Raw genomic sequence first — 20,501 nt, forward strand, 5'->3', positions numbered from 1 at the left:
ACGGCTTTTTCTTACAGCAAATATAGAAATGCTTATTTTAAATTCAGACACTCATTGAAGGGATAGGCTAAAAGTGCCAGTCTAACGATGTTAAATGGGTAAAAATGCAAGAGCAAAAGCATAAGAACAGATGATGGTAAATTTAATTAAAAGACTGCATAATAGGCTGCAGGTTTTCTGAGGTCACCCTCATGGACCATCATTAACCAGCTGCATTTTAGAGCCTATTTGTTGCTAAGCAGCTGAGTCTATTTATATGGGGGATAAGTTAAGGGACATCACACTGGGGGACAGGTTCCTGCGGCTTGCTGAGCTCGGTGTCTAGTTTTCCTTAGCCCTGTAGTACGTGATGTGTCTTCTTTCCCATAAAAACACCCTTTATCACAGTTTGAAGAGCTGGAGATGGTCACAAAGCAATGAATATGTGGATAAAAATGGATACATGCCATTTACAAGGCAAAATTCATCTTTGTGAATTATGGGAAGTAACTAGCGGTATGAAGCCCCTTTCCCCTGACTGACTGTACTTCTGCTAAGCCCCCCCCTCTGTCAGGGCGGGCTCAGGCTGCGCTGGTAGCACCCCATTCCTCACCGTGCTGCATCCATCCCCCTCGGAGGTACAAACTTGCTGTTTTTCAGGCCTGTCTGTACTCTTGGGTCTCTTGTGCTGCACCTATTGCAACACCTATCAGCTCTCGCTGCAGTCCTATGTTAAATACAGTGTAAAACGCAGTTACATTGAAAATGTTGCTGTGAAACAGTAATTCCTAAGATGGCCAAGGTGTCTTTCCACTGTTGTGATCCTTTGATGCTTCTCTGCTTCTGGGAGGAAAGTTTAATTCCCCCATCTAAACAAATGCGGTTGTTCTCCAGCGCCGCCCGCTCTCGTCACCTTCGAGAGACGGAGGCGGGAAGCAGTCATCGACTGAGCATTGGTGGTTCAGTGGTAGAATTCTCGCCTGCCACGCGGGAGGCCCGGGTTCGATTCCCGGCCAATGCAACTTAAGTCTTTTTTTCCACCACTTCTTTGTTTCCCGCGTTTTTACTTCCCCACCTCCTTTTTTTAATTTTCCTTTTTTTTTTTTTCTAAAAAAAAAAAAAACAAACCGGTCGTCGCTGTCAGTAACGACGCCAAAACAGCCACCAACGTGCTGCCAGCTCGGCCGGGCAGCCCTCGGCCCCACCACAGACGCCGCCTCCCCGCCGCGCTGGAAGTGACGCAGCGGATTTACCTTCAAACTGCCGGCGGCGGCGGGAGGAGGCGGGCAGGGCCGGGGGAGGGGTCAGCGCCGCCGCAGGAGGAAGGAGCGGAGGGGTCGTGGTTGCGGGGAGCTGCTGCTGCGGTGGGGCTGCGCTCTGGAGAGGAGTAAGTGGCTGGGGGAGACCCGCGGTACCTGCCCCTTCCCCCCCCCCTCCCCGGGCTACCCGCCCCGCCTCGGTGCCCCCCAGCCCTCCCGGCGGCGGCCACCGGCTGCCCCTGCTCGGCCTGAGGCGAGGGGCAGCCCCGCGCGGCGCCGGGGACCCGGCGGGGGGAGGCGTCGGTTCCTCCGGCCCGGGGCCCGCGCACCGCTCTGGAGAGTGGGTGGCTGCCGTGGTGCCACCGTGCCCATTACACCGAGCTCGGCGGCCTGGTGTCACTGCTGGGGCTCGCGCGTGTGGCGCCCCCGGGGGCATCGCGACGCGGGGGCCGCCCGGTGTGAGGGTCCCCCGGCCAGCCGTGCGGGGCTGCGCCTGAGGCACCGGGGCGCCCGTGCGGACACCCCGCTGCGCTTCTGCTCGGCCCTTCACCCGCCACCTGCTGAGGTTTTTTCCTCAGTGGAGTAAGCTTTTGGCAGTTATGGCGGTTTTCTGCTCCACAGAGAAGCAGTAGGCACCAGTTGTAGGTATCCCGTCTGCGGCAGGCGCGCCTGCATGTGCTGAGAAACGTGTTGGTTTAACATCGATCATCTGTCATTTTGAAAGAGTGCCATCCCCTGTGGAAACGGGGAGTAAGTAATGTGACTTTTTTAAAAAAGTCTTTTGAAAGGCTTAGCATTGAAAACATAAAATGATCTGCCAACGTGTATCTCTCTCTAATGATTTTTATATTTTTCTTAATTTTTTTTTTTCATAAATAGCAAGGTATGCTTATGTTGTTGGTTGCTGGCTATTTTTCTTTTGCTCCCGTTACTGTTAAATACGGTAAGTGGAGGAGAACCAGTTTGTTTAGTATCCAATAAGTCTGGCAACTCTCCTGTTTCCCAAGTAATTAACACAATCGCTTGTTGATACCGAATGTTGCTGGGAGTAGGTGTTGTGAAGAGTATTGAGTTGGAAGGGAGCTCAGAGGTGATGCAGGCCATGTCAACCGTAAAAATTGATTCCTGAAAGCTGTTACTTTGGATTTTTTCTCTTCTGGCTTGCAAAGAGAACTTTCTGAATTTTACATGGTTGCTTTGATGCCAGAGCCTGTATAGCAGGCTGAAATAATGGAAACATGTACACTCTGCCAGAATTCAGGCTCTGGCTTAGCCCAGATGTTAAGGTTGTACAGGACTCTTTGGAAGGATTTCCCTTGTATGGCTTGTGCTGTTCTCTCAGTCAGCAGAGTGGCTGGTGGGTCCCCTGTTGTAACTGATAGATCCCAACTTTAATCTTCCCACCCAACATCTCCATATCAATCTTTTATTTTTTAAAAGTTATGGGGAATTTCTTTGTGAAATGGGATTGATACTGCATTCAGTTACAGCTTCCCAAATTCTAATGTATGAATGCAAGCAGAAATTACTTAGAGTTGTTCCTTACAATAATTCCTTAAAGTCATTATGGAAAACATGATGTATCCCTGATGTTTTCTTGACGACAGTCAGGTTGTTATCTTTAAATATAAAATTAAGTTCCAAAACCTCACTCTCAAAACTTCTAGGTACCTTGAACTTTTGTTACGTCTCAACCCCTGCTGCTCTGGGCTGTTCCAACTTCATAAGTATTTGAGGTGCTTGGAGCAAATGATAAAGTGTATTCTGTTACCAGAGGTGCATTAATTCAATGAGTTTCTATTGTGTTAATTTTGATAAACCATATATACTCACAGCTAGTGTGGAAAGTGAGTATTCTTACTGTGAAGCATGTGTGTTTATACACAGTGTAGAATTAAACTTGCAAGACAAAGTGCTTAGATTATTTTCCTTATATCTTGTTTGCTGTAAACTTTACAAGCTCATTACTATTTCAGTTGCTGTTGGAACATAGATAACTTCATTGGGCATGATTCATGGAAAGGTCATAGCTGATAAGTGCAGCCTTGCTGCTTTGACATCCTGTTACGTGATAGTACTTAGGTATTTGTAAATACTTTGAAATTTATTTTAAGTGGTGCAGGATTAGTTTTGTGGGTTTCTTTTAATTCCTTCAGGTGTGGTTTGACTTAGGGTTTGTGCATAGTCACACCTCTCCCATGTGTCTTACACCCTACTCTGAGCTGCCACAGTCTGCTGTGACTTTCTGCTGCAAAGTTTAATCTGGTTTCAGATCTGTACTCAAACTCTATTTTTCCCCCTATCTTGGGACCGCAGCAGCATGTTTAGTTACAGGTGCAGTAAGCCTGCAGACCCACATTAGTGTATCAGCCCTGTATTCTAGTGGCAGCAGCAATGGCATGTCCAAACGTAAGCAGAGTCAGCAGCTTTTTCTGCCCCACATGTACACTAGAGCCTTGTATTTGGAAGCCACTTAAAGCTCTTCTGCTCTTATGACTCAACGTGAAGCAACAAATTAAATTGGGTTTCTAGTTTAAACTAAATTCTCTTGCATTTTCAGTACAACTGATGAAACGGGTAGTTTCCTGGGGTTTCATTGGAATGACTACATTCGGTTGTATTGGAGGCATTATAGGCTTAAGTGAACACCTTTTTTTTTTTTTTCTACCCCCGTCCCCGTATGAAATACTAGGTCATTATTGTCATGTGGCTGTTCCTCCTTTCTGCCCTTCCTTCCGCTGTCTTCTGTCGCTTGAAAATCACATTTACTTTTGTGATGTGCAGTACTGTCATTTTGGTCCCAAGCTTTCATATTTTCCCGACTTAGCCTTTTGGGATTTTTTTAATTCTTACTATTTTCACATTTCCAGATGAAAGCTACCGTTACAAGTTTGCCCCCTCCCCAGTTATTTAAACAGATCTGCTGTTCTGCTTGGATTGCTCTACAGCATTCAGTGTAAAAAAAGTTATCTGACTTCTGTGTTTGAAAGTCTAGTTTGGCTTTAGTAACTTGCTATTACTTGATTTTAAAAATGTTTATTAGCATCTTGCTCAACTTGTGATTTCAGTAGTGTTAGTCATCGGTTTGAATTCTCAGGACAGGCAAACAGGTGTATCTGGTAGGATGAGCAGGAGTGGAAAAGCTTGCTCCTAAATACAGCAGGAAAAACTTCACTAATATCTGTGTGATGATCCATACAGCAGTTGCCAAACATCTTCAGGCTCTTTCTCCTGAGGTAAAAACCAACAAAACTCCCAGGTCAAACTGTGTCTCCGAAGCCTAATTAGCCTGGAATATAGTAGTCTTTGTAGTTGCTAGTGACATTAACTATATCAGCTTGTAGCCGTGATGGCCAGCTCAGCAAGTTTCTGGCCAGAGTGAGATTAGATGGTGTGGCTTCTTATGATGGCAGGTTTCCAGACTCAGCCCCACGGGTCCCTTCGGTTTGGATGGGTGTGGGCTGTCACAGCCCTGTCTTCGGTTCTGCTGCTGCCAGAGTTTTTGCTGTTTGGACTGAAACTTTTCACAGCAGTTATCTGCTTCAAGGGAAGCTGGGGAAGGAAGCAAGAAGGTGTTGGCTCAGGAGTGGATCAGCTGTGCGTCCGTGCATAAAGCTACTTGGGAAGGGGGCAGAAACGGGAGTGGAAGTCTTAAAATGTGTACAATGGGGAACTAGTATTTTAGCAATAGGTTGTCTGGTGTGTGCAAAGTGTGCCTGCTGAAACCTCTGATAATGCATCCAAACTTGACCCTGACCTGGTCTTGAAATGTGTTCAGTCTTAAATCTGTATTGCGTCGGTGAGTTTAGTACCTCTTACATTCTTTAAATAGTTGATCTGTATCAAGTATGCTTCATCCCAGGGCTTAGCTGTAATTGCATGTCTGCAATTGCTTCTTTCTGGTACTGGGTGCAGGTACCAAATGAGAGCGAGACAATTCTCTTGCAGGCATGCTTATGTAGTTATTTTAATTTTTTCTGTGCTTGGCTCTAGGAAATTAGGAGGAAACTGGGGGTATTCGTGGTTTGCAAGAGGCAGGAAAAGTGGACACAGTGCAGCTGTTTTAGAAAAAAGGGGGGATGGGATGTGTAAGTAATGGATAAGCACATAGGATGACTGCTCTATGGACCGTGGTGACTGTGAAGAATAAGTACTGCTTCCACTTATTACTGTATTTGTATAAATAATAATTCTGTGCTATTCTAAACTAAAAGTGCAGATTCTGCTAATGCTACAAAGTAGAAGTGGTCATAGTCCATGATGTTTGCTCAAAAAATCTCTACCCACTTGGTGGGGAAAAGTAGCGTGGTTTGAACAAGATGTTAAATCAAGTGGGTAGCTACACACTACATGTTTAATTGCAGACTTTCCTTACCTTTCAGTGATAACTTAGCAACCCCAACATTCATGAAGAGTTTCTTTTTAAGTGTAAAAATGAAGGTGATAGGAAGGTGCAAGCTGGGCATGGAAGATGGATATTTGTTTCAAAGAAACATTAAATAAAACTGAAGAATTGTAAAATCAAACAAATGGAAAAATAATGTTCTCCATGATGCAAAATCAGGCCCTTAAACTTATGCATGGAATGTTAAGGCAAAAAAAAATGAATAAAACTTCATCTGGAAGAAGGGCTTTGGTTTATTGTTTGTTGGGGTTTTTTAAGCCACAGGCCATTATAATATGGACGATGTTGTAGTACCAACAGTAAAATACCAATTTATCTCACAATAGAATAAATAGGGAAGGAGAGTACTGGGCCTTGCAACAGTGCATTTAAATCTGCATATCTCATATATGCCTTTCAACAGAATCTTCATTGTATGAAACAATTCTATGAAGTAATACGTTTATCAGTAAAAACTTCACCATGAAGAGTTTGATTTATAGTAATAGGGAAAAATTATCTTTTTATATAGATGACATTTATTCTAGGATCTTTTTCTAACCAGTATATTTCCACCTTCTGTATTTTGATATGCCAAATGAGGTAATAAGCATATGAAAATAGTTGGAAAAATTTGTTCTGGTCCTGGGATTATTTTTTTCCTTAATATTTTTTTTTTTTTCAGCTTCATGTTGAACATGAGCCTTGTTATGATCAGTGAGAATGTAAAGCTGGCCCGTGAATATGCCTTACTTGGAAATTATGACTCTGCGATGGTCTACTATCAGGGAGTTCTTGACCAAATGAATAAATATCTCTACTCTGTCAGAGATACGTATCTGCAACAGAAATGGCAACAGGTAAATAGTACTTTTCTGGGACATTCTGAGGGAAAAACATCAAAGTAGCAAAAATTGTCTTATCTTATGGTAAACAAAAGTATAAAAATACTTACACCATTCCCTGATAAACTGTCGTCCTGTTATATATAGGCTTGTTATTATATAGACTTATTTAAGTCTTTCTGATTTTTTGCTCTGACAATGACAGAACAGGCAGTGGAACACAGCTCTGGGGAGCCAGTCCACTCTCTGGCTGGTCAGCTTCTTGCTGATAAGTGCCCCTGTTATGCTGAAGGGTTTTTAGGCTGGTATCATTTTGAATAATCTTATTTCCCTCTCACTGTTTTCGGAGTGTGATGTAGATCCTTAATAGAAACAGTGTTGTGGCTACCATGTTAATTTATCCTTAACGCAAACCATCTTTTTTTTTATTGACGTTCAGTCTCTTAGGTTGCACTCTTTTCTGTCATACTTGTTTAATATGCAAAATTTGTCAAATCCTCTTTGGTGTTAAATCCAAAATCTATTTGTTTATTCTCTAAGTGTGATGAGGAAGGCAGAAAAACCTTCTTAATATCTGACGTGCATTATTCTTGTCTATTGAAGTAGAGTCGGGTAGCTTGTGAGACCTTGTGGAATCCATCTGGGCATTACATGGGCTTGAACAGAGGACTATTACAAACTTGCTTGCAATGTGCTTAATCTACTTTATTTTTTTTAATCAGGTTTGGCAGGAGATAAGTGTGGAAGCTAAGCATGTGAAAGACATAATGAAAACTCTAGAGAGTTTTAAACTAGACAGCACTCCGTTGAAAGCTTCACAACAGGAATTACCAGCTCATGATGCAGAAGTCTGGTCTTTGCCAGTACCTGCTGAGCGTAGGTAAGAGGGAACCTGAAGACTTAAAATGAACGTTTATCAGGGCAAAGTGTGCTTTGACTTCGGCCTGTTATTGTGTAATTTTTGTTCTAGAAGTGAGATGTGTAACACATAACACCAGCAGCTTGCCTCCATTTGTAGTGAAGGAGATGCCATTTTGAGGCAACCTACTTCAGAACATTCTGGGGCTTTAATCTTAATGTAGGCTTGACTAATGTAAAGCTACTTTTCTTCCTTTTTTTCTTTTTTTTTTCTTTTCTTTTCCCTGACTTAAGATGAGCTAGTTATTCTGTGGAAGCTCATCTCTATTCCTGAATTGATCTCATCAATTTTAAAATGATTCTGCATGTAGCTGATAGAAAAAGAATGAAGATGTATTAGCAGGGTAACAGTAAAATCTAGAAGTGTTCAAGCTCAGTTTCCTTTCTGTAGCAGGTGGTTCCCTGATCATCTTGGTGAACTGGTCAGTTAGGCTAGCATAAACTCGAGGGAAGGGTTGGGAACAAGCAGCCGCAGGCCAGCCTCCTTATTTTAGATGTCTTTTTGAATTATGCTGGGTTAGTGTCTGTGAAACCAAGGCCTTGCAGTGTAGCTGCTGCTGAAAGGATAGTCCTCCCCGCCACAGTTGTCTTACTTTTTTTTCATTTTTGTCTTTGTCGGTGTTAATTAGCTGGTTTGGGATGCTAAACCGGCAAAAAAGACGCTTTTGTGGGGCTAGTATTTCTTTTGTTTGGCCTCTGGTTTTTTTGGCTTTTGATGTTTTTCTTGTTTTCCTGAGCTTAGCTCCTTGAACTGGTTAATGGAAAGGTTTTAACACATGCCAGTGGTGCATGAAGGAGGGAACAGTAGTGCATGCAAAGCAGACGTGGAAATGTGCATTTTGACAGAAAGTGACTATTAGATCAGCATAGCTGTGCTGTCAGACTGTTCTTTGAGGCTTTGAACTTACAGCACAGACAAGTTCAGTCTTTGCGGCTACATTTTTACTTTTTTTTAAAAAATGTATTTATTTTAAGCCTGCCTTCTGAAGGAAATGGGTCTTATGTGATCACACTGTTTCTGTTTAATCTCATGTAATAACTTCGGAACACTGCTAGCCAATTTCATTCAAACCTTTTGGAAGAATAGTCTGGGAGGTAGAACTTTCCTAATGTTTTGAAGCTTTCTAGTGAAGAGATACACAAAGTCATCTTTCTAAGAAAGGAAGTACTTCAGAGAACTGGTTTTTTTCTATTTATCTTACCAGCTGGTAAAGTGTTGAGTTATGGTAGCAAGAAGAAGCCACAGTGAAAACTTGGGCCATGTTGTGTTGGAGTAACCACAGTAAATTCCTATACAGAGGTAGCAGAGCTCACAAATTTAGGTGGAAATTAGATGTGTAATCGCATTATTGCTTTATCTTGAGCTCTGGAGTGGAATTCAGAGGTGGCTAGCTGTTCATAAATAAAAGTATAGGGTGGTAGGTGCTCCATTTGGAGAGTGAAAATACATTCACCATATGATCTTATCATTAGCATATTCATGTTGCCTAATATACATTTCACCCTGAAGAGATATGTTCTGACAAACTTGCTGCTGTGGATAAATTAAAGAGAAGTTATGGGCAGGTACTGGATTCTGATATATCTTGAATGATATGTCAAAACACATCTCCTCATTCAAGTAAATTCTCTCCAAATCGGAGTCTTCTGTTTTCTGTTCTTTAGAAATATCCCTGAACATAAACTTGACTGATAGCTTATTGATGCTGGAATTTTATGCAGGCCCATGGAAAAAGTCTACCTGTGAGAGTAATGGATTTATATGGGGAAGAAACTGAATTTTAAAAAAGAAATCCACAGTGCTAATCATGATACTGGTTTATTCTTATGTGTTTCTAAAAGTACTCTAGTTTCAAACAGCTGGAGGGCTCACATACACATTTTCTTTCCCAAGAAGCGAAATTAAAAGGAAGTGAAGATAAAACTGTCCTTCCCCAGAAACCTTTAAGTTTCTTTGGGTAGGAGGGTGAGGACTGTTGTGATAAGGAGAAAATATATTGGGAATTTTTTTGTTTTGTTTACTTTTTGCTAAGCTCTGTAATACTAGAATTACTTTTATTTATGAAATATACAAAGCATGGAGTTTGTTTTAAGCAAATGAGCCCTGAGCTTGTGGCAAAAAGAAACTTTGTTTAGTGACTATCTAAAAATGTCTGTCTTGTTTCTGACATACAGATTTTTATCATGAGCAAAATGGCTTTTCAGTTTGTAACCACTTGATTTGGTTATGTAGTGCTCACCAGTGACTTTACACTGAGGCTTTTTGCATATGTTACAACTAATTAGACCTTCGCCAGGACCCAGAAAACGTCAATCTGCTCAGTGCAGTGATTGCAGAGGTCACAATAATCGTGTAAGTGCAGCTGTCAGAGGCCCTCACCGTCCATCCTCTCGAAATCCCAATGATAAAGGGAAGGCGGTCCGCAGCCGGGAAAAAAAGGATCAGCAAAATAAAGGAAGAGAGGAAAAGGTAAGCTTGCAAATAACTTCGTGAACTCAGTCTTGCTTTCTTAGTATTGAGTGTACTATAGAATTGGATGACTATAAAATGTTTCTTGTGTTCAAGTCAGCATGCTGATTTGAATCTCACCTTGTAAGGTATCTTTGTTTTATGGACAGTCATGGTTATGGATTAATAAAAAAACCCAACAAATTCGCATTTGGAGGAAGTGATCTGGTAAATGTGGGCTTGTTTACTGCAACCTGAAGATAGTTTTTTAAAATTATACCACTGAATTACTGAAACTGAGCCTGATGGAGCTCATTCAAGATGGGATGTCATTGTGGGTTCTTTAATTGCTTTTGTATATTCTGGACAGAGGTTGAATCAAGTGTTCCAAAGCACTTCAAGATTTATTTAGGAGACCTGTCTTTTTGGTTTGTTTGGGGTTTTTTTTGTTTTTTGTTTTTTTTGAGATCTGGTATTAGCTCCAGGCTCTTTACAGTTTAATACAAAAACCCAATGTACTTCATGAGAGAGAATGATCTATGATCTCTTCTTTGCAATCAGTGTGCTTTAATTTTCACTTGTGCTCTGGTATCCATAAATTTAGCTGATGACCAGAGTAAAAGATCATACTGAAGACACTAAATTCATAGTTTTCCAGACTCTGAATAAATCAAATGTCCATGTAACAGTTTGTTAGCTTCAGCAACTTCATGTTGTGGCAAGGTGTCATGGCCTGTGGAAACAGTATAAACTACAAGGGTGGAACTGTTAAGCTATGTAAGCTGCTACTTCTGTTAGGAGCTGTATTACACTGTCTTTGATAATCCTCTCTCACTAAGAATATACACACACAGAGACAGGATAGGTCTTTTTTTCTTTTTTGCAGTTGTTCAGTCATCACCAGTGCTTGCTGTTAAGTGTATAAAAAAAAATGGGGTATGTCTAGTGCATTTTATTTCCTTTCAGTTGCATGGTCTCTGCTGTTTGAGCCCTTTGAACTGTGTAGCTTCTTTGCTTCAGCTCTACTGCAGAGCTGCTTCTCTGCTGTTCTTGTCCATGCTTCAGTATCAGTTAATTAGCTCTTTTACCTCTGTGGTCTTCCTGCAGATCATCTTTGGTCATCCTACATGTGGAAGTCCTGCTTAATTATTTTTTACGTGTGTCCCCCATATATATGACATATTGATGACACTCACAGGGTTTGAGATACTCTAGCTCAGTGTGACACTTTCTGATCCAGTCTCACGTATAATTCCCCCTACCCAGCTGCTGCCTCAGATAGTTTTCGATTTCTCCAGGAGAAGAGGCAAACACTGGTATAGTGTGATAGGCGTGTGCTGGTTTAGTTACGTACTAAAGCAAAGAAACTGCCTCAGTTTAATATGCTGGCTTTGGTGAGAAGGAAATAGGACCAGGGCAGTAGAGAAAGTCTGGGTGAACCACATAGATCCTGCAGTGCCGCAGTCATGTGGATGCTCCCTGATTTTCATGCTGGTTTATGTTGCTGCCTTCTAGAAATAAGATGCTATTGTGGACTTGTTATAAAAATCCATTAGTAGCATAGCCACTGTTAGGTATTTACATTGTTATATCCTTTATATGTAGAACAAATCCACATCTGAGATTTCAGAGTCTGAACCAAAGAAATTTGATAGTGCTGGATATGATAAAGATTTAGTGGAAGCTTTGGAAAGAGATATCATTTCTCAGAATCCCAACATTCGATGGTAAGTTTGGATATTGCTGACAGTTTTTCTGAGTTGTTTCTTTTTCCTCTTATACGATATGACAAGAATGAAGTATTTTAGCATATGCTTACATATAAAAAGTTACCTACGCGTTTTCTTTACTCATTAAATAGGCAACTAAACTTGTGTAGCTGAATATTTTTACAACTTTTTTTTCCACCCATAGATTCACAGAATAGTTTGGATTGGAAGGGACCTTTAAAGATCAGCTAGTCCAACCCCCTGTCCAACCTGACCACACGAAGCTTCTCAAACTTTTCGAAGAGTCCTGAAATAAATTTTTAAGATGATTTTTTGCAATGTATAAGAGTCTAGTGTCTGCCAGTGCCTCTTCATTTAAAAACCTGCCTTGCTTCCCAGGGGCATACCAAGGTAGAATACCAATTAACAAAGAAGTTATGTCAATATAGGAGTATGTCAATATAGGAGACCTTTGAAATCTTGCTGGATGTGATGTGACCGCAGTATAAAATATAACCATGTGCCAGTACCTTTACACAAATGTGTTAAATATTAAACCTTATACAAAGCTTGTTTTGTGTTCCAAATGTTTCTAAGCTTAGGTGGTTTTCTGAGGATTAAATGAGAAAAAAATCTTCTGGCAAATGAAGTAGGCTTTAAAAAAACCCTGAACAATCCCAGAAACAATTTTGCATGCGTGCAACTGTCATGTATTTCAGTTTAATATGTAAATATGTTTCAGTTTTTATATTGAATCTTAAATTGCACCTTCAGATTTGAAACTAATTCTCCATCTAGCTATGTTTTGAAACCAAAATACTGGTTGGGCACATTCTGGTAAGTGGAATGCCCTGAGACCAGCCTATAAGGTATCTTAAGAGTTAATACATCTGTAGCTCTGGAAAAGAATTCTAAAAATTCTTTTTGATTCAGCTACATTTACTACTCTGCAGTAAACTGTTCTCGTAACAATGAAAACAGCCAGCCTCTCTGCAAATGAGGGCAGCAGCATCTGTAACTAGCATAAGTTTAACCAGCTTGCCTTACACTGCTTATTCTTTCTGTGAATAAAGCAACAATGCTCTAGTGAAATAGTTAATGTGTCTCTTTGCTTTTGCATCCAGCTGGAGTCTACTAGCCACGTCAGCTGTAGTTGTTGTAGGCTTTTGCTAGTAGAATGTAAATAAATCCAGCTCATTTTCCTGAATTATGGAAGAGCTGTTACATTACAATAAGTTTTAATTGCATATTGTTTTGAGCTGTGGACTGATTCTTTTGCAGCCTGTCTGAATCTTTCTCTTTCTTGTCAGGGATGACATTGCTGATTTAGTAGAAGCCAAAAAGCTGCTTAAGGAAGCTGTAGTTTTACCGATGTGGATGCCAGAGTTTTTTAAGGGAATTAGAAGACCATGGAAGGTATGAAAAAATCTGATCCTGTGATCATAAGTAGGATTCTGAGATTGGATCTTGGCGGAACAAGACATTTCAGGTGTTTTACAGTTTATATAAATTCTTTCTACTTTTGAGTAACAAAATTTGTGGTCAATAGTACTAACAAAATAAAAATGTCAGCCAGATAAATACACTGTCTTCAGCTATATGTTGTAAGTAAGCAATAGTAATTAATTACTTACCTTTGAATAACTTTTCAAGGGAAAGTTTACATCTGGTATTTTGATATTACACTATTAAACAAACTTTCAAATTGCCAGTGTTATGATTCTTTTCCTAAAAGTGGGTTTTCTTCATTTTAATAGGGTGTGCTGATGGTTGGTCCTCCTGGTACTGGAAAGACCCTCCTGGCAAAAGCTGTCGCCACTGAATGCAAGACTACTTTTTTCAATGTTTCTTCTTCCACACTTACCTCAAAATACAGAGGAGAATCTGAGAAACTTGTTCGTCTGCTGTTTGAAATGGTGATTAAAGTTTCTGAACATAAATAGTGAGATAATGAAGTAGAAATTACTTCTGGAATAGTGAAACCTTGCCAAGGTGTAGAACTCTCAGCATACATAAACAGCTCTCCAAGTTTCAAACACTTTAGGACCTCTGATTTGGCCATGTACATTGAAGAGATTATTCTAAACAGCTTTATAAAAACTGAAAAATGAGGTCATCTTTATTTTCATGTTAGCTAGTTACATTAGAGGTAGCTCGCTATAAGCTGATGAGTTTTGTAGAACATACTTGAATGTAAAACTGGAGATGAAATGTAATTGCTTTCTGGGTGAGAACCCGACTTCGGCTGTGTGTGTTTTGTTGTTGTTGTGGGTGGTTTCTTGTTTGTGCTTAAAAGAAGTGGACTTCCAAACTGTGGCTGGCTTCAGAGCACGTGACACTTGAAATTGGCTGAGAATAGGTCGTCTCTTCTCACGTGTTACCGGGTTTGCCTGCAGCGTGCGCTGGGGTGCCCGGTACGGAAGGGGGCAGCAGAGTTGCAATTGCAGTGGTCAGAGGAGTATGAAAAGAAAAGATCTTTTACAACATAGGTTGATAGGCATGATATCAACTCGCTTGATATGATCAATCAAAAATGCATATACACAATGGACAGCATCTCAGCTGCTGTAGGGGAATAGCTTTTATTATTGCCGATCATTGTCTTTGACCCCTTGTTTTCAGAAAGGTTAAGGAAGGTTATTTTGCAGTTGACCTGTTCTTGGACAGGTTCCATATCATGGTGTCCTAGTTTAATGTTCGTCCTAGCTTTAACTGAGTTCTTATTCAAGCATTCTGTGATGACTCTCACAGTTATAAATATTATTCCTAATGTGTAAAACTGCCTTTAGCTTATTAAACATTTGTTTATAGCCCTAACAACTATAGCACTTTCCCAAAAACTGTTCTGCTCAAATGCTATTAATGAATGCACAGCTGGTTTATAGTTGTGGTTATAGGAATGGAAGACTGGATAGTTTGATACTTAAGAGCTGATTCACTCTGGGGTTAAACGTGTCATTAGTCAGTTCTGAATATGCTATTTGTTAAATGTAAGTAGGCTGCCATTTCAGTTTCTGTTTTATCTTTTGCTTTCTTTAGGCTCGATTTTATGCCCCGACAACTATATTTATTGATGAGATTGACTCTATCTGTAGTCGCAGGGGAACTTCAGAGGAGCATGAAGCTAGCCGACGTGTGAAGGCAGAACTGCTAGTTCAAATGGATGGTAAATAACTTGATCGCTGGGAAGTGCTGGACTGGAGGAAATTTGAGGGGGGGGGGAAAAAAAAAAAAAGTAAATCAAAACCTCATTCTTCAGAAGCAATTCCTTTGAAAGCCTTACATACAATAGGGTAAAAAGATAGAAGTGCACTACTATTCCAACTGTCAGTGTGGAAGGAAAAAAAGATACCAATTATTTAACAATCTTCTAGCACATGAGCAATGATCTTATATTACTTACTCAGAATAATGAAGACTCAGTGGAAAACACAGTATTTCAAAACTGCAAAAGGAAGAAAGTACTGATTGCTCCTCTCAAGTCTTTACCTAGCATATCACTCACTTCTCCAAGTAAAAAGTGTTTCAAAAGAATGTCACCTGCTCCAATTTAAACTTCAAAGGCAATTGTAACACTTAACTTCTTCGGGTTCTCTTTTTTTTTTTTTTCCCCTAAAGATAAAAATAAAAAATGAAGGCAATTTTTTATAGATGTGGCTGTGAGAGTTTTCTTTTTAAAATACTGAGTTCATTACAGCTATTTGGTTAATATTTCACAACAAAGTTTAAAAGTAGGTAACACACTGCAAAGTTGCCGTATAGAGGCATCCTTTTTATGCTCTGGTGAGCAGAGAGGAGGAGAGGAGCACCTGAAAAGTGCTTATCTATGGAGTAATTTGTGGTAGAATTCCATGAGTCAGAAGATTTATATATTTATTTCTGCTTCTCTGGTGTTGATACCCTTTTATGTTTGTCTTTAAATAGCTGCAGAGCTGTAATGCTGCTCTCGTAACTCTAGTATGTGCATAAGCTGATTTTATTAGTAATACTATTCGAGGTCCTTCTACTTGAGCATTCATAAATGGTGTTTTATATGCAAATTTTCAGGCAGACTAGGTACAGCGACTATTCCGTAGCCCAATCCTATGATGGTAAGCAAAAAAAGTAAATGCAGAGAGTAGCAGGTTTAATGAAATTAACTTCCTCACATAGCAGCAGTTTCACATTACTTTAGAGATGGAGGTGTTCTCGTTGCTTCTGAGAAGCTGTGATTCAGTCCACCAAATTTAAACGTTCAAATTCAGCAGTTTGTAAGAAGCCACTTGCATATGTGAAACATTTGACCTGAATTCAGAAGTGAAGAAATGCTGCTTTTGTGTGGCTGTTAGTGAATACTGTTGGGGGGGGAGCAGTATCTTTTTTGGTGTGGTGATGGTTTGGGGGTGTTATTTTGGTTTTCCTCACACGCTCTTGCAGAACATTGATGTGAAAATTCACACACTGTAATGGCAGAAATACAAACAACTCTGCTGTAAATCCATTCCAGCTGTGATAGAGGGGAACTTCCTGATGTGAATTAAGTTAAGTCTCCATTTTCGCTTGCAGGCTATCATATAGATGAAAAGCTGACTGCACTTGGACTCACTGAAGTGCAGTAGTAAACAGCTGCTTTAATACTCCAGAATTGTGGATATTGTTCTCTCTATACATGAAATGTCACAAAACATATGTATATTTTACTCCCTCTTTTCTCCAATGCAGGTGTTGGAGGGGCTACTGAAAATGATGATCCTTCCAAGATGGTCATGGTACTTGCTGCTACTAATTTTCCTTGGGATATCGATGAAGCCCTAAGACGGAGACTAGAAAAAAGAATTTACATTCCTTTACCATCAGGTATGAAGACTTGGGGAGAGGAGAGGTTGAAAAGACTAAAATCTAAACTTATCAATATTCCTTTAGTTCTGATCACCTGGTTGAAAAATCTAATAGATACGTGTATACTATTTCATTTATGAATTCAAGGCCATGTTAAATCTAAACATTGAACATTTACCCTTGTAGCAAGTATAGTCTTTTTTCTCATTCTTCTCTCTTATCCTTCTTCAATTCGTTACTTATCTTCTGAAAGAAAATTGTATAGACTCAATTTTTTTATGCTTGGATTAGCAAAAGGTAGAGAGGAACTCCTGAGAATAAATCTGCGAGAACTGGAACTGGCTGATGACGTTGACCTTGCAAATATAGCTGAGAAAATGGAGGGTTATTCGGGTGCAGACATTACCAACGTGTGCAGGTATGTTAACTTTGCATCATTTGTGTTACTACTGCTAAAAACTCTGAGAAAACTGTTTGTAAAGTAACTTAATTTACATGATTAAAGTTGTTGGATAAAACCAGACTGTAATTTGTCTTTTATGTATGGCTAAAAGGTGAAATGCTGCATTAATATTTGCCTAGATTTCCATTTGATATTTTCCTGTAGTAATGGTGAAAAGCAGTTGCAACATAGCAATCTAAACAAGCTGTGGTTTAGGTAAAATTCCATGTTCCTTTGTATACACCAAATTCCTTGCGTGAGGAATATCCACAGGATGGTAGACTTGAACTTGCAGAGTTGCAGTCGTACCACTGAGGTTATACTACCTAAGCAGAACAGCTGTGTGTAAGAGACGATAGTGGCAGAGGCCAGAAAAACTAAAGTAAAAATGTGGAGTGGTCTTCCTTCACAACACAGAGAAGGTATACCATATTGTGTGATAGTACAAGAGCTGCGTACTCAGCACATTGGCTTTACTGTGAGTCCAACTTCAGTTTTCTTCTACCTTCTCCATCTCCCATTTTCCTCAGTATTGTTTGCATAGTCATTTGTGGGCCTGTTCTGTAATCTAGATTCCTGAAATAATTGACTAAAAATACCTGCTAACCTTTCCCCTCATCTTTTCTTTAAAAAATTGAAAAGGAAAGGAAAGGACTGACCTTTTAAGAGACTAATATTGGTGATCTGGTTTACATCTGAAGCTTTGCACTGGCATAGTAGTTGCAGCAGTGGCAAACTATGGAATCAGCAGTAAGGGACAAAGAACCAAAGCTTCTTAAGACGCGGTCATCATCTAATAAGCACCTGTGTAACTGTGCTTTCAGGCTTTGGTAGCACAGAAGTGTGGCAGCGCAAGGCTTGGGCTCCTAGTTGTGCCCATGCAAGTGTTGTGGGGGCTGTACTTTGAACAGGATAAGAGAACTGTTCTGGATTAAAAACACCTCCTCAGTACTTCTCTCAAACACAGATCCATTTCTTGCCTTGATTCCTAATACAGCTTTGCAAACATTTGTCCGCACAGCTGACAGGACAATGTGCAGTGCTGCAGGGATCAATACGAGTAGCCTGTACACAAAACTGCCACTAAAGGGGTCGCTTAAGGCTGAACTAAGAGTTTGGAGCCTCAGTGCTGTTTCCTGAACAAACCTTACACGGTGTCTGGGAAAAGAATGGTATGTTAGTTGCTCTGAATCAGTGTTGTGCAGATTTGTTTCATCTGTAGGTCTGTGAGATGGATTTGTGGTGGTTTTTTGCTCTGTCTTGATGTTGGTTGTGCTGCGAAAGGAGTTTGTGCTAATAGGTTCATGTTACATGAAAGAGGGTTTATTTGGCCAGCTGCTTTGTGAGTTTCAGCTGCAGTTTGTCTCCACTGGTCTGTTCAGTGTTTGTTACTTGTCATTCATTTTACACTGGATACCAGTGCGCTTGTTTTAAAAGTCAGAATGCTTGTAATGTTTTTCAATTGCTTGCTTATAGAGAGATGCACACACACTCTGTTGGGTTTTATTTTTTTAATCAAGGTCCATTCGTACAAATACTATTAAAAAAAAACATGCAAAAGCAAGCAATCAAATAAACAAAACCCACAAAGAAACACCGGAGTCTTTAATTTGTGGCAGTCTCCTTATTGAAGACAGAGGTAGCAGCAACCAGAAATCCAGACAAACTGTGGTTTGGATGCGCATGATTTGAAATTAGTAAGAAAGTACTCATACTAGCCTGTGTATTTCCACTTCGTTAATGGTGTCAGGAAAACCAGATCGTAGATATGATTGTTTCATTTACATTGAGACAAAAAACCATGACTGATTTAAAAATGCTTAGTATGGTTCAGGCTCACAGTACATAAACATAGTAAAATTCAAACTTGTAGGCTGTAACAGTGTTTGCTAGCGACACAAGCAAAACTTAAGAAAAAGTGAACCAAGAACTTTGGTTTGCTCAAATTATTCTCCTATCTTAAAGAATTTGATGTGAAATCCAAAGTTGCTGAACGAGAGTGAAAACCAGTCAGAGGTAACAATACAGTTCCTTACAGGCAGCATATAACCATGGAAAGTGAAGGTAAAACTTGATTTTTAAAAGACATTCCAGGAAATCTAATATGCAATTTAGATGCATTTTATATGTGAGTATAAACTGAATCATTGTTTTGAGTGGGCTGTGAAGGTTGAAAGGCCTTTGGAACAGAACTGAGCCCTGCTGTGGGTTCCAGTGGGTGGCTTCCTATTTTTTGAATATAGCTTTGGTGCTTCTCCAGGCACTGAGAGTGCATTTGAGAAAGCACAGAGAGCCGATGTTGGAATGACTGTGACACATTTGTAAAGACACTTAATGCTTATTGAGGCCAGAAGTTTGAAGAGCTACAGGCTGAACGGATTCTGTACTTTTAAGAGTTAATGGTGAAGGTACAGGTTGGAGGTAGATGCTGTTGACCTCTCTGTCTTTGAAGCGGGATTTCTGTTTGGACCAGGAAATGTTCCAGCCTTTCCTCCTACGTGCAGGAGAACCAGAACCATTACTTAGCCTTGTTCCCATTAAAAATTCTGTAAACGGCAGCTGCATCACAGGCATGCAGTGGCATTAGAGGAACTAGTCAGTCCACCTCTTTCACCTAGCTTGTGAATAGTAGTTGTTCAGGGATCCAGTGAGAATAAATCCATGTTTGAAAAATATGGGTGGCATGGTATTGTAGGTTGTACAAGCACTTGGAGATCTTCCTGTAAAAGCTTGCATTCAAAAAGATACAATAATGAATTGTAACAGCTTAACTGGAATGGTATGTTGAGCCTTTCAATCAACTGAACTTGCCATTCTGTATTGAGTAACTTTTTTTTTTTTTTTGCATCCTTAATAGAGATGCATCGTTGATGGCTATGAGAAGGCGTATTGAAGGGTTGACACCAGAAGAAATAAGAAATCTTTCCCGAGATGAAATGCACATGCCAACAACTATGGAAGACTTTGAAATAGCTTTGAAGAAAGTTTCTAAATCGGTATCTGCTGCGGACATTGAGAAATACGAGAAATGGATAGTTGAATTTGGATCATGCTGAGTTGTCTTATCTTGAAGAAGCCACCTTTATGTCTTAAGCTTAGAAGTAATAAGTAGTGTGTCAGCGCACTGCGCGCTCTTTTTAACTTTTGTAATTTAAGAGCAACAGATGTCTAAATAAATTTTTTTTAAAATGCAGATTCTGTCTAGCTGTCTTTGAACTAGCTCAAAAGTTACTTATTTTTCTCAAATGCAAAAGATACTGATGGGATCTGCTTTGATCCTCACAATTTTAAAATTACTTAAATTCAACTCCTGCATCAGAGGGTTTACTCTTGGAAAAATAGCTATTATACCAAAAGCCCAGTGTAGCCCTGCTAAATGAGTAAGGGATGCTGAGAACTAGAAATGGGGTGAACAAGATGCAGGTATATAGATGGTTTTGCTAGCTGATCGTAGAGAATTCTACCCTTAAACTCTTTCTTAGTTATTAGTAAAGAACCTACTCAAAGGTTGAGATTTAGAACAGCAACCCTTGCATTACGAACAGTCAAGTCGATTCTACTGAAGTTTAAGCAAGTGTAGGATCATCACTGGTTTACAGTATCCGTTAAGTAACATTAAAATACAATCAGCCAGAGCAACTCTGTGCAGCCAGCGGTGATGCACTGTCACATGTATAGTCTCCTTGTAAGTCTGAGGG

The 20,501-nt window shown here is 40.0% G+C and overlaps 1 protein-coding gene and 1 non-coding gene across 6 annotated transcripts; both read left to right on the forward strand.

Moving 5' to 3' along the window:
- The first annotated feature begins 929 nt into the window (after nt 1-929).
- On the forward strand, nt 930-1,000 carry TRNAG-GCC. The gene has a single exon. It is a non-coding gene; the product is annotated as a tRNA-Gly (tRNA).
- A 239-nt stretch (nt 1,001-1,239) lies between these two features.
- On the forward strand, nt 1,240-19,996 carry KATNA1 (katanin catalytic subunit A1). 5 transcript variants are annotated; one of them, XM_037392680.1, is made up of 12 exons: nt 1,297-1,366; nt 2,118-2,181; nt 6,308-6,482; nt 7,190-7,347; nt 9,672-9,855; nt 11,440-11,561; nt 12,854-12,959; nt 13,301-13,459; nt 14,583-14,709; nt 16,245-16,379; nt 16,653-16,779; nt 19,661-19,996. In XM_037392680.1, the coding sequence occupies exons 3-12, from the start codon at nt 6,312-6,314 to the stop codon at nt 19,857-19,859; spliced, it is 1,488 nt and encodes a 495-aa protein (XP_037248577.1). In that variant the 5' UTR covers nt 1,297-1,366; nt 2,118-2,181; nt 6,308-6,311; the 3' UTR covers nt 19,860-19,996. The 5 variants fall into 5 exon arrangements, with proteins under 5 accessions (XP_037248576.1, XP_037248577.1, XP_037248578.1 ...); XM_037392681.1 differs by lacking the exon at nt 1,297-1,366 and adding an exon at nt 1,860-1,988; XM_037392679.1 differs by lacking the exon at nt 2,118-2,181 and having other exon boundaries at nt 1,240-1,366.
- Nucleotides 19,997-20,501: the final 505 nt, after the last annotated feature.

This window comes from Falco rusticolus, chromosome 6 (genome assembly GCF_015220075.1).
Source record: "Falco rusticolus isolate bFalRus1 chromosome 6, bFalRus1.pri, whole genome shotgun sequence".
Taxonomy (NCBI): domain Eukaryota; kingdom Metazoa; phylum Chordata; class Aves; order Falconiformes; family Falconidae; genus Falco; species Falco rusticolus.